Source organism: Palaemon carinicauda, chromosome 39, assembly GCF_036898095.1.
Source record: "Palaemon carinicauda isolate YSFRI2023 chromosome 39, ASM3689809v2, whole genome shotgun sequence".
Taxonomy (NCBI): Eukaryota; Metazoa; Arthropoda; class Malacostraca; order Decapoda; family Palaemonidae; genus Palaemon; species Palaemon carinicauda.
The window spans coordinates 1,048,434-1,062,719 of record NC_090763.1 but is presented as its reverse complement, the minus strand read 5'-3'; the positions used below and the strand labels follow the sequence as shown (position 1 = coordinate 1,062,719).

Sequence of the window (14,286 nt, the reverse complement as noted above, 5' to 3'; positions counted from 1 at the left end):
GACAGCTACATGATCATCGGGTAAGATTAATATTGAAAAATAGCGTTGTTGTTACAGTATTAGTCCTGGACCAATACAATGCTCATAAACGGTTTTGAAAAGTTTTGCTTGTATTCAATCAATCGTAAACCAAGGTACTGTACTACTATATTCTCAAATGGATTACAGAAAATATGAATAATAGGAAATTCAGGAATCTAAAATTGTTCATTAAAAAGATCTAATTCATAAAACACATGTAATTCATGAATCAGATCTGACAAACAAGAACCTAACTGGTTTTGTGTTAAGATATCTTTTCTCCTTTCAATAAGAAACCATTAATCTGAAAACTCCCTATTACCCATCAGCAAAGACCCTGGATAGTTCATAATGTAGTATTGGACACATCATTGTCCCCTTACAAAAGATGGTATGAAACCTGCATTGGTAATTTAATAACTACATTCTTTCTTACATAAATCCATTTGCAGCATCAATGTGATGTTTCTAAAAAAAAGTTAAGGAACTCAAAAGGAGAGAAAAATATCAACAATATTATTTTTATTGGATTTAAACATGAGATAACCCATAAAGATTATAAAACAAAAATTTCAGTTTAATGAAATGGCTTCATGCCTCCAATGATGATAAGCTATGGTAAGTGGAGAAATTCGACTCATAGTATTTTAATCAAAAAAAAAAAAAGGATGACCACACATACTAAAATGAAGATGAGACTCCTAAATTACACTTAATTCAGAAGCAGCTCAAGTCAAATGAAAAGGAAAGGACTTAAAAAAAAACTGAAGAATAACTGTACAAATCTAGGAACCAATTTATCATAGTATCAAATATATGGTTGGTATGCTCTCTCTCGCTGATCACATCTCTACAAATAAGGTAATCTGGAATGATTTTACCTGGTGCATATAAATATCAACAGACTCATCAAATGACCCTCCACTCATAAGCTACTAGCATGCATGTATGCATGTATGTGTGTATGTCAGTAAGTGTATTTATATACATTCAGTATCTTTGTTCATGTCCGCGCAACTTCTCATTTTGCAAAAAACACCCGAGTCTGTTACTAAGACTTTAAATAAATCAAAACCATACAATTTATATACAGCACAACGCATAACAAATTTAAAAGATTATAATATCAATTATATCATTTGATCTACAAGATGTGAAAGGGAAAAGGTGCATGAAAGAAAAAAATATGATGCTCAGTAAATACACAACGCCAGTTGGGGCAGTCACAGTCACCATTAATTTAAAACTGCATAAATTTATACAATATACATAAACTTTGAATAAACTTTCACAAGTTGTTTAATTTTTTCAACAACCACACATAGATAAAAACCTAATTTTCCAGGTATCATTCACATTAGTCACAACACTTCTTTCCCAGTTTCATTAAAAAAAAGGTCACTATAAATGTATCCTTTGGCACATGAAGCATTTTCAGTACAGAGAACAATTCCAGTCTAAACTACAATTCAAACCAATACTGAGTAATCCACTCTAAATCATTTTCACATTCATCATCTAAAACCTTTCTGCTTTCTTCGTTTCTTACACAGTACTCACGTGAGGTAAATCCCAATTCTTACTGATCCTTTCAAAACTGGTTTCTTCTATCAAATGACCAAACAACTTATTTAAAACTATTATTTTCTGCTCCTTATTCAGTACAGTACTAAGATTTGTCTAATTCCAATAGTGACTGAACTTTCCTACAATATGTCATTACCTCTTATCCCAACTTTCATCCAAACCCACTCCTCCTTACTCCTTACACTGAGGCTTGTCTAACTCCAACTGATTTGTCAAAAAGCTTTAGCTTCAAAGCAACTTTTCCTTGTTTGCTTCTATAGTTATTACAGTTGGGTCAACAACATCTTCTACAATGTTAATAGACCACTATAATCTCCAAGCACTTATTAAATATAATAATGGCAAAGCACACATGATGCATACGATATAAAATTTTCAAGGTTGCATGACAGCAATATGATCAATCATACTTACAAACAGCCATCTTTGTGGTAAACATGGTCCCAATTTGTAAGCATAAATGACAATGCATAAAACATGTGATTAAAAGAGGTCTATCTTGATGTAGGCTAGTGAGGTTTTTAAAAGGGTTACAAATTATAACTACAAGAACAGGTCTGACTCCAAAACTCCCTTACCTACGGAAATGTACACTTTGTACATGGAGGTGGTCGACTAGCCTAGAGAAAACAAAGCAGTGACGCAATATACCAACTTAAAGATAATACACTGTACAGCAACAGATCTGTTAAAAGGAAAAATTTTGGTTTCATTCCAGGCAATGCCCAAATTCCTGTTTTATTTTAAATATAAACAAAGGATTATACATTTCTATGGATAATCCTGGCACCAATACTTGTTATGCATGCCAGTCTTCAATTTTCTCATGGTGCGCATAACATCTTGAGGAAACTTCATTTTCCTGTTCTCTTCATTTTGGTCTTGACTTGGCTAAGAACTTTGATTCTAAAACTGAAGCAATCTATAGAAGTATTTTGCAATAATTAAAAATAAATGATTTCAAAGTAGCCTTACCACACTAGATGGTGAATTCCATATTCATCCAAGAGAAATGTAAGGTATAGAGATGCTAAAGTGTATCTATGTCCCAGCATAAACATATATGCTAAGGGGATGGGATTTATCCGATGGTAAAACCCCCAAAATAAATAAAATACCAATAAAATTCTGAAATATATAAATTTACTTCGACACATTTTTCAGACATATTAGTCAGGCGAATGGGGAGGCTCAGAACTGAAGTAGGGAGTGGCGTCTTGTACTAGTAGCGTGTGACACACATCGCAAACTCTTGACAAACGTCGATTTGGACCGCTCGGTACAGTCTTGTTCACGCATTCGTTGCAGAATATTTTTCCGCAGTGCCGGCAATGATGCTGAGGGAAGGAACCAATAAGTTAATCAATGAGAAACTACTTAAAGTACATAATTACAATTATCACCCTTATTATTATTATTGGCCACAATACAACCTTAGTTGGAAAGGCAGGAAGCTACAAGTCCGAGGACTCGTACAAGGAAAGCAGCCCAGTGTGGAAAGGAAGTAATATATAAAAGTTATTAATAAACTATATATGAGAGGTAAAGTAATAAAAAGAAAATATAGAAAAGATCAATCATATTTAATCTATGATATGGGGTTTATATCATCTCATTCAACAGAAAACTATTTGCAACAAGTTTGATCTTCTGAACTTCCACAGATGATTCATTGCACTGCCAGATTAGAAAAATCATTCCACAATCTGGTCACAGCTCAAATAAATCTTCTAGAATACTGTGTAGCATTGAATCTCATGATAGTGAAGACAAAATTGTTAGAAACAACTTTACTTGTAATACATAAAGGAAGATAGATTCTAGGAAGATCTTATGAAAAACCTGATGCAGTATGTACAAGGAACTAAATGAAAAACAGTGCTAGAGATTAATATCTAGATCTGGAATAAGGTATCTAATTAACTGCAAGTTTCTGTCAAACATATTAAGATGAGGGTCAAAGGATAAAGACCAGACAGAACAATACTTAAAACATGCCAAAATGAAAGAATTAAAACATCTAAAGATGGATTGATGGATTAGTCACCACAAATCTTAAAAACTCTCTCAATATGACAAAATTTGTGCAATTTCATTAGAAACAGTGGATGTTTCTTAACAGTAAATTAGCAATACAGAATCACACCTAGAATTTTACATGAGTTATATATAGTTGAAGAGAACTTGTCAATATAAAGATCATGATCCTGATGTTGAGAAGCCACTATTCTTAACCTACTTACAATTATACTTCGAGATTTGCTAGGGTTCAGCTTCATCTCCCCATAATTTCCATAATGCACTAATTTTAGCTAGCTGTCTATTAAGGGATTCAACATCCACAAATCTAAATTCAGGAGAATGTAATGATGGAAAAAGAGCAGCTTCATCAGCATAAGCAACAAGCTTATTTTCCAGGCCAAACCACACACTTTAATATGAAAAGTAATGGAACAAGAACACTACCCTGAGGAACACCAGATATTACATTCCCATACTCTCAAATAAAATATCTACCTACTCCCAACTCTTTAAGTTTGAAAGCAAGGGCCTCATGATTAACATGGTCCAAGGCACCTCTTGATCAAGGCCAACCATTTGAACTTCATGACCACAATCAAAGGATTTCTGTACAGCATTGGCAATTGTGAAAAGGGCATCACTTTCTCCAAAGCCTTTGTCAAAGCCAATACAAACTAGATAACAGATAATTACTTTCAACATAAATATTTACAATATGATATTTTAATTATAAAATAAATTTTTGAATATACTTACCCGGTGAATATATAATAGCTGCAACTCTGCGGCTCGACAGACAACATACTCAAAAAACTCGCGAGCGATCGCTATGTAGGTTGCGGGTGTGCCCACCAGCGCCAACTGTCGGCCAGATACCACTCTTGTATGTAAACAAAACCTTCAATTCTTCTCGTCCCGCTGCGTCTCTATTGGGGAGGAAGGGAGGGTCATTTAATTTATATATTCACCGGGTAAGTATATTCAAAAATTTATTTTATAATTAAAATATCATTTTTAAATATTTAACTTAGCCGGTGAATATATAATAGCTGATTCACACCCAAGGAGGTGGGTAGAGACCAGAGTTAATTATGTTTACAGCGTATAAGCTAAGAGTTTTTTCATTTTGACAGTTATCAATATAACAAAACCAAAATAAATAGGTACCTGGTAAGGAAGTTGACTTAGACGATTACTCTGCCTTGTAAGTCTGTCTTCCTCACGGAGCCCAGCGATCCTCTTAGGATGCTGACAGACTCCCAGGAGCTGAAGTATCAAGGGCTGCAACCCATACAACAGGACCTCATCAAACCCCTAATCTGGGCGCTCTCAAGAAATGACTTTGACCACCCGCCAAATCAACCAGGATGCGAAAGGCTTCTTAGCCTTCCGAACAACCCATAAAAACAACATTAAAAACATTTCTAGAGACAGATTAAAAGGATATGGAATTAGGGAAGTGTAGTGGTTGAGCCCTCACCCACTACTGCACTCGCTGCTACGAATGGACCCAGGGTGTAGCAGTCCTCGTAAAGAGTCTGGACATCTTTCAAGTAAAATGACGCGAACACTGACTTGCTTCTCCAAAAGGTCGCGTCCATGATACTTTGCAGAGATCTATTTTGCTTGAAGGCCACGGAAGTTGCTATAGCTCTAATCTCGTGCGTCTTAACCTTAAGCAAAGATCGGTCTTCCTCACTCAAGTGTGAATGAGCTTCTCGTATTAACAATCTGATAAAATATGACAAAGCATTCTTTGACATAGGTAAGGATGGTTTCTTAACCGAACACCATAACGCTTCAGATTTACCTCGTAAAGGCTTAGTACGAGCTAAATAGAACTTAAGAGCTCTAACGGGGCATAATACTCTCTCTAATTCGTTGCCTACGATCTCTGATAAGCTAGGAATATCAAAAGATTTAGGCCAAGGACGAGAAGGCAGTTCATTCTTGGCTAGGAAACCAAGTTGAAGAGAACAAGTGGCTTTTTCTGTCGAAAAACCGATGTTCTTGCTGAAGGCATGAAGCTCACTGACTCTTTTAGCCGAGGCCAAGCACACCAGGAAAAGAGTCTTAAGAGTGAGATCCTTCAGGGAGGCTGAATGTAAAGGCTCAAACCTGTCTGACATGAGGAATCTTAGGACCACGTCTAAATTCCATCCAGGTGTAGCCAAACGACGCTCCTTAGAGGTCTCAAAAGACTTAAGGAGATCTTGTAGATCTTTATTGTTGGAAAGATCTAAGCCTCTATGCCGGAAGACCGAAGCCAACATGCTCCTGTAGCCCTTGATCGTGGGAGCTGAAAGGGAGCGAACTCTTCTCAGGTATAAGAGAAAATCAGCGATTTGGGCTACAGAGGTACTGGACGAGGATACAGATACTGACTTGCACCAGTCTCGGAAGATTTCCCACTTTGATTGGTAAACTCTAATGGTAGAAGCTCTCCTCGCTCTTGCAATCGCACTGGCTGCCTCCTTCGAAAAGCCTCTAGCTCTCGAGAGTCTTTCGATAGTCTGAAGGCAGTCAGACGAAGAGCGTGGAGGCTTTGGTGTACCTTCTTTACGTGTGGCTGACGTAATAGGTCTACTCTTAGAGGAAGACTTCTTGGAAAGTCTACCAGCCATCGAAGTACCTCGGTGAACCATTCTCTCGCGGGCCAGAGGGGAGCAACTAACGTCAACCTTGTCCCTTCGTGAGAGGCGAATTTCTGCAGTACCTTGTTGACAATCTTGAATGGTGGGAATGCGTATAGGTCTAGGTGAGACCAGTCTAGGAGAAAGGCATCTATATGTATTGCTGCTGGGTCTGGGACTGGAGAGCAATAGATTGGAAGCCTCTTGGTCATCGAGGTTGCAAAGAGGTCTATGGTGGGTTGACCCCAAGTCGCCCAAAGCCTCTTGCACACATCCTTGTGGAGGGTCCATTCGGTTGGAATTACCTGACCTTTCCGACTGAGACAATCTGCTAGAACGTTCAAGTCGCCCTGGATAAACCTCGTTACCAGGGAGATGCCTCGATCTCTTGACCAGATGAGCAGGTCCCTTGCTATCTCGTACAGTGACAGGGAGTGGGTACCTCCTTGTTTGGAAATGTACGCCAAGGCTGTGGTGTTGTCCGAGTTGACCTCCACCACTTTGTCTCGAAGGAGACTCTCGAAGCTCATCAAGGCCAGGTGAACTGCCAAAAGCTCCTTGCCGTTGATATGCATGCTCCTCTGATTTGAGGTCCACAGACCTGAACATTCCCGACCGTCCAGTGTCTCACCCCAACCCAAATCCGATGCGTCTGAGAAGAGAACGTGGTTTGGTTTCTGAACTGCTAGGGGAAGTCCCTCTCGTAGACTGATATTGTCTTTCCACCAATTCAGGCAAGTCTTTACTGTTTCGGAAATCGGGATCGAGACCGCCTCTAGCGTCTTGTCCTTTTTCCAGTGAAAAGCTAGATGGAATTGTAGAGGTCGGAGGTGTAGCCTTCCTAGCGATACAAACTGCTCCAGGGATGATAGAGTTCCTACTAGACTCATCCAATTCCTGACTGAGCAACGTTCTCTCTTCAACATCCTTTGGATTACGAGCAGGGCTTGATCTATTCTGGGGGCCGACGGAAAAGCCCGAAAAACTGGACTGCGAATCTCCATCCCTAAATACAGAATAGTTTGGGATGGGATCAGCTGGGACTTTTCCAAGTTGACCAGAAGTCCCAATTCCTTGGTCAGATCTAAAGTCCAATTGAGATCCTTCAGACAGCGATGACTGGACGAGGCTCTGAGAAGCCAGTCGTCCATATAAAGGGAGGCTTGGATACCCGATAAATGGAGGAATTTTGCCACATTCCTCATAAGCCTCGTAAACACGAGAGGAGCAGGACTTAGGCCAAAGCGCAGGGCCCGAAACTGGTACACCACATTGTCGAACACAAATCTCAGAAAAGGTTGGGAATCTGAGTGAATGGGGATGTGGAAGTAAGCATCTCTTAGGTCTTGAGAGACCATCCAGTCTCCCTTTCTGACCGCTGCTAAGACTGACTTCGTGGTCTCCATGGTGAACTTTGTCTTTGTGACAAAGACATTCAGAGCACTGACGTCTAGCACCGGTCTCCAACCTCCTGTCTTCTTCGGTACTAGGAAGAGACGGTTGTAAAACCCCGGTGATTGAAGGTCCGAGACTTTGACCACCGCTCCCTTCTCTAGCAAAAGAGACACTTCTAGTTTCAGGGCTTGTCTCTTTGCTTCCTCTCGGTACCTGGGAGAGAGATCGATGGGGGACGTCGCTAGAGGAGGTTTGCGTACAAATGGGATTTTGTACCCCTCTCTGAGCAACCTCACAGACTGTTGATCTGCGCCTCTCTTCTCCCAGGCTTGCCAGAAGTTCTTGAGTCTGGCACCTACTGCTGTCTGAAGTTGCGGGCAGTCAGACTCTGCCACGCGAGGACTTGGCTCCTTTCCTCTTTCCTCTCTTCCCTTCGGCACGAGTACTTCCCCTGCTGGGGGCTCTGCCACGAAAGGGCGGAATAAACCTGGACGCTGGAGTGTCTATCCTAGGTCTAGCAGACAAGGCAGACGAAGGGGTCCCTTTGCGAGCCGAGGACGCAACCAAGTCATGGGTGTCCTTCTGCACTAGAGACAACGCTATTTCCTTAACTAAAAGTTCAGGAAACAAGAACTTAGACAAAGGGGCAAAGAGTAGCTCAGATCGTTGACAGGGCGTCACTCCTGCTGACAGAAAAGAGCACAGAGACTCTCGTTTCTTTAGGACTCCTGACGTAAACGGGGCGGAGAGCTCATTGGATCCATCGCGGATGGCCTTATCCATGCAGGACATAATGAGTAAGGAGACATCTCTATCGGCTGATGAGATTTTCCTACTCAAGGCTCCCAAACACCAGTCAAGGAAGTTGAAAACTTCAAAAGCCCTAAAGATGCCTTTAAGTAGATGGTCCAGGTCTGAGGATGACCAACTAATCTTCGAGCGTCTCATGGCTAGGCGGGGGGGAGAGTCTACAAGACTTGAGAAGTCGCCCTGGGCAGAGGCAGGAACTCCCAAGCCGAGAACTTCTCCCGTGGCATACCAGACGCTCGATCTAGACGAGAGTTTAGATGGGGGGAAGGCAAAGGCCGTCTTCCCTAAACTCCTCTTGGTTTCCAACCAATCGCCTAACAGCCGTAAAGCTCTCTTGGATGAGCGAGAGAGAACGAGTTTTGTAAAGGCTGGCATGGCAGCAGGTACGCCTAAAACAAACTCAGACGGCGGCGAACGAGGAGCCACAGAGACAAAGTGTTCAGGAAACAACTCTTTAAAAATGAGCATGACTTTTTTAAAGTCCATAGATGGCGGAACTGCTCTAGGCTCATCAATATCTGAAGGATGATCCTCAGGCTGAGGGTCAGCAACGTCCTCATCCGAAAGTTCCTCATCTGACAACTGATGAGAAACAAGCAAAGGGGGTGGCAATGCTTGACACGCAGCGTCCGCCCGCACTGGCTCCTTTCCTCTTTCCTCTTGCATAAGTGGCGGAGCAGGACGCAGCGTCCTGAAACTGCTGAACAGTCTGGGAACTGTCAACAACAACAGGTGCGTGAGGACGCACAGCGTCCACCCGAGACTGCTTAGACCGCCTGGGTTGTGCGGTCAAAACAACTCTAGGTTGCGGAGGTTGACGCACCGCGTCAAAACAAGTCAACTCTGATGGTTGGCGAACGTCCTGAACGTCACCAGGCGCATCAGCGAGTTGCCTAACGTCCACATGCGGCTGAAAATCCACACGAGACCGCATCGGGTGTGGTACAACCCCAACTGGTTGACGTGAGATGGCTACACCAACGTCAACAGGACGCACAACAGAACGCTTGGGTGGCTGACGGCCAGGATCTCCATGAGATAAACGGCTAGGTTCAACGGAAACCTTCTCTGCGTTGTAGTCTTCCATAAGGGACGCAAGCTTAGACTGCATGTCCTGCAGTATAACCCATTTAGGGTCTACGGTAACGGGTGCGGTAACAGACGGGGTTAGCGTCTGAGACGGCACAACTTTGCCTTGCTTAGGCGGCGAGCAGTCATCCGATGACAGCAACGGGTCCGAACTGTCCCAATGACTACATCCAGGACGTTGGACCTGTCCTGAAGGGACCGACTTGCGTTTCAGAGGCCTAGAAACCTTGCTCCATGGTTTCTTGCGTGAAACGCCTTCGGAAGACGAGGTAAAAATGGGCTCTCTCGTCTTATGGTAGGGGCGATCTTAACGAGATACGCCTGATACCATAGAGGGAACGTCTGTTCGCTGATCAAGGCCTCTCGAACCCATAAGTCGTACGACATTGCTTCTCCCCTGGGCTTGGGAGCTTGCAAGAGGTCCCGGACTAGGTGAACGACAGGCACGAACAGACGAACCCTCGGTCGCAACACTGTTCACAACACTTTGCGCACTAATCACTTTCCCACTTTCCGCCGTGGCACTATGGCACTTAAGTTCCTTCACGTCAGCCATGAGTTGATTACGGTCACTTGCTAACGCTTCAACTCTCTCCCCTAAGGCATGAATAGCACGTAACATGTCTTGCATAGACGGTTCCTGAGTGCTAGAAGGGGGGTTAGGAACAACCACTACAGGGGAAGGATTAGGTTCAGGGGCATGTGGAGAGGAAAATCTACGGACCTAGATGAACTTCTCCTTACCCTATCTCTCTCTAGTCTGCGTGCATACTTATCATATTCGATCCAATCGAATTCCGAAAGGCCCACGCATTCCTCACACCGATCTCCCAATTGACAGGTTTTACCCCGACAATTGGAACAAACAGTATGAGGGTCGAGAGAAGCCTTTGGAAGACGCCTATTACAGTCCCTAGCATTACACTTTCGAAATCTAGGTACTTGAGAAGGGTCAGCCATTTTGAATTAGTCAAAGAAAATTCCAAAAACAATCCAAGTCATCAACAAATAATCCGATTCAATAAAGAGTTCAAGAGTTTATGTTGAGGAAAAACACCTGTACTGCGAAAGCTCAAACCAAAATAAAGTACTTCACCAAATATGATGGGAAAACTCCAGGTTCTACAGCGAGTATAAGTACGTCTTGTCGTCAACGTCGACAGAGAAGAATTGAAGGTTTTGTTTACATACAAGAGTGGTATCTGGCCGACAGTTGGCGCTGGTGGGCACACCCGCAACCTACATAGCGATCGCTCGCGAGTTTTTTTAGTATGTTGTCTGTCGAGCCGCAGAGTTGCAGCTATTATATATTCACCGGCTAAGTTAAATATTTAAAAATATGTTTTCCCCCAAAAATATTAAATACTTTAGAAAATGCAAAGATGTTAATTTGGTGGTAATCAGCAATATTAGAGCCACCACACACATTTACCTAATAGAGTGACATTATCGAATCTCATACCAAGTGCTAAAAGAACCTCTTTTAGCTAACTTGTGAAAAATATTAGACAATTTGAGAGCTAAGAATCAGCTGTTTATAAAATTACAAAGGAAAAACAGAATTTCAATAAAAAAAATACAGGATGTTCATATCGTTTCTTCTACAGAAGCTTGGTTTGATCAACCTTTACCCCCACTAAAATTTTCCCATTTCCTTTCCTTCAATAAACATACATGCACTTCGCAAAGGAAGGAGCCTTCTAGCAGTAAGTAATAATTGACACACCATTCTCGTTTGTCTCCTCAGCTTTATCAGTTGCCAGTACTGATCAAACCTTCTTCACATTGTTCACACCATTTTCTTTGTCACCTCAGTTTCTTCCGTCACCTATTCCAGATTATTCGCTACCTACAGTATATTAACCCTTTTACCACCAAAGGACGTACTGGTACGTTTCACAAAAGCCATCCCTTTACCCCCATGGACGTACCGCTACGTCCTTGCAAATAAATGCTATAAATTTTTTTTTTTTCATATTTTTGATAATTTTTTGAGAAAATTCAGGCATTTTCCAAGAGAATGAGACCAACCTGACCTCTCTATGACAAAAATTAAGGATTTTACAGCAATTTAAAAAAAATATACTGAAATATGTGCTGGGAAAAAAATAACCCCTCGGGGGTTAAGGGTTGGAAATTTCCAAATAGCCTGGGGGTAAAAGGGTTAAGATTGTCTTCTCCTGATTTTCTTAGCAAATGAGGAATGTGCAAAAGAATTGTTTCTAGAAGTTCATTATCCACATTCCCTTCATGTATCATGTCAGGGGCAATACTGTGATTTAAATCACACTGTGTGAAACATACTGTACGTTTCCCTCGTGGTACCTCTCACGTGATAGTACATTGTAATGGTTGCTGACCAAGTTAACAGAACAAAAATAGTGCTAAAGGGAACTTCGTGCTAATTTCAGGGAAAAAGTCAAGGAAGACTAAGCTAGTTGATTGCAGCGGGGATGGCAAAAATAATGACAAGCCTCCACCTTTAGATAATTCACATACATAATCAGCTGACTTTTGATAGTAATTGAGCTTCATAAGCTCTTGAAATTGATGGCTTTCTTTTTGTTAAGATAGTGAATCCAGTGATTTCTCTTTTAAGAATTTAACTTTGGTCCTATCCGGCCCGTTGCCACACTAACTCCTTAATTCAAGTTCAAGATTTCAAAGTGTTTTTTCCAGTAAGGGTTCTTAAAGTTCAGTGAGCATTACAGATTCGAAAGTCTTTCACAGAACCTCAAACTCTTTCATTACTTTAGACCCTTCTGCTGCTAAACCCTTGCATGACGCAATCCTAGTCGCTCTATAAGACAATTAGATTGTGAGGTAGAAGACCGAGTGGGTAGTCTAGATCCTAATATCCCTCCATTTTCTAAAGTAATTGCTCTTAAATTATATTTTATTACATAGGTGGATGGCTTGACATATTGTATAATTCCCTTGAACCAAGTTGGGGTGAACAAAGTTTCAACTAAACTCATTTGTTTGCATCATGTTTCACTTGGCAGTGATCCACTAGCTTATCACAATTTAAATCAAGTGAGGTTAATGTAAGCACTAGTACAACATTATTGTATATGATTAATACTTAATATCATCTCTCATACGTTAAATTTTTTATATATTTCATATGTATCTATCATAAAGATTTATTAAAAAAATATCTCTATTTCAACCTAACAAACAAGTCCTCCATGCGCATTCACAGCATCCCCGCATTCACTCCAAATGTAAACAACCAAGGAAATCTGCTCTTTCTTTTTAGTTAACCCTAAGGTACAGGAAGATGAAGGGGGCAACCTTGAAAATAAGGAGTTATCTTTTCAAACATTATGTAACCTCAAAGCTGAGAAATATCTTAATAAGATGTGCAGAATAAGTTAGGAAGCCTCTTATTCTTACATATCTGTGGAAATAACCTCTTCTAAGACTGATAATATCCTTCATTTATCTACTTTGTAGTGGCTAGAATCAATACATTGTTGTCAATTTGATTTTCTGTCTTGACCCCATCACTGCACATAAGCGAAAATCTTTAAACATCTTTTGCAAGTTGATTGACTAAAGAGATGCTGTTTGTGGGTAATGAAGACAAAACAGAAAGGAATTATTATTATTATCATTATTACTAGCCAAGCTACAACCCTAGTTGGAAAAGCAAGATGCTATAAGCCCAAGGGCTCCAATTGGGAAAAATAGCTCAGTGAGGAAAGGAAATAAGGAAATAAATAAAAGATGAGAATAAATTAACAATAAATCATTCTAAAAAAAGTAACGTCAAAATATGCATTCTGGATATTACAAAGGAATACGACTTCTTGTACATATTGTAGTACGAATATATTTACAAATGTCTTTGATAAAAACGGTTAATTGTCATTTGACATCATGCCTGAGATATCAACAGCAAAAGCAGCATTCAGAATGGGGCGATTATAGGATTAGTACCATGTAAAGAAAAAGGTATTGCACTGTACAACATGATTGTAAATCTTGAAAATTCATTGACAAATCAGCACTGTAATGAAATGGATATTACAAAGTAAGGAGGTATCAGACTTAATTGTGGTGTCATAACACTGCATCCATAGTGAAGACAGCAGCAGGAGTAACTGAGAAATGTGAAATGTATATTGGAACCTATCAAGGATTAGCAATAAGTTCTGTGCTGTTTATCATAGTATTGGAGGAAGCTGTAAATGAGTTCAGGAAAAAGGGACACAGGGAGCTGTTGTATATATAAGACCTAGTGTTAACAGCAGAAAGTTCATAAAGTAGAAGAGTGGGGATTGGAAAGGACTGAAAATCATTGTAAGCAAAATAGAGTGACTGAACTAGAGAAGAAAGAAAAAGTACAACCAGAAGGGCACCCTTTACTGTGTACCAAATGTAATAGATGGTGTCATATGAGGAGCACTGAATTGAAAACTCTACACAGTTAAAAGACTTCCGAAGCAAATTAGGATGACAGAAGAGTTTAAAACCTTTAGTGATTGATGGGCCTGTCTTAGAAGAAGTAAGAGTATTCTTCTTGCATTGACAATTCACTTGACTTTAAAGCAGTAAGAAATAGAATGGAGGCAGTATGGATAGGAAGGAGACAGACTGCCAGACTACTTGTAAATAAAAAGGTCCTAATAAAGGAGACCAAAGACTCACGATGGATATATGTGGCTTATGATACTATATACATAAAAAACACGAGGACTGACAAATAAAACGCAGAGAATTT

General features: G+C 40.6%; 1 protein-coding gene across 3 annotated transcripts in view; it reads right to left on the bottom strand.

Annotated features, from left to right (window-relative positions):
- Positions 1 to 528: 528 nt before the first annotated feature.
- The window catches only part of LOC137630958 (rab GTPase-binding effector protein 1-like), a 114,816-nt gene continuing 101,058 nt past the window's right edge, over positions 529 to 14,286 (bottom strand). For all 3 annotated transcript variants that reach the window (XM_068362485.1, XM_068362486.1, XM_068362487.1), the window contains one exon: positions 529 to 2,945. In XM_068362485.1, the coding sequence (XP_068218586.1) occupies positions 2,778 to 2,945 (168 nt within the window). In that variant the 3' untranslated portion in view covers positions 529 to 2,777. The remainder of the gene's footprint in view (positions 2,946 to 14,286) is intronic.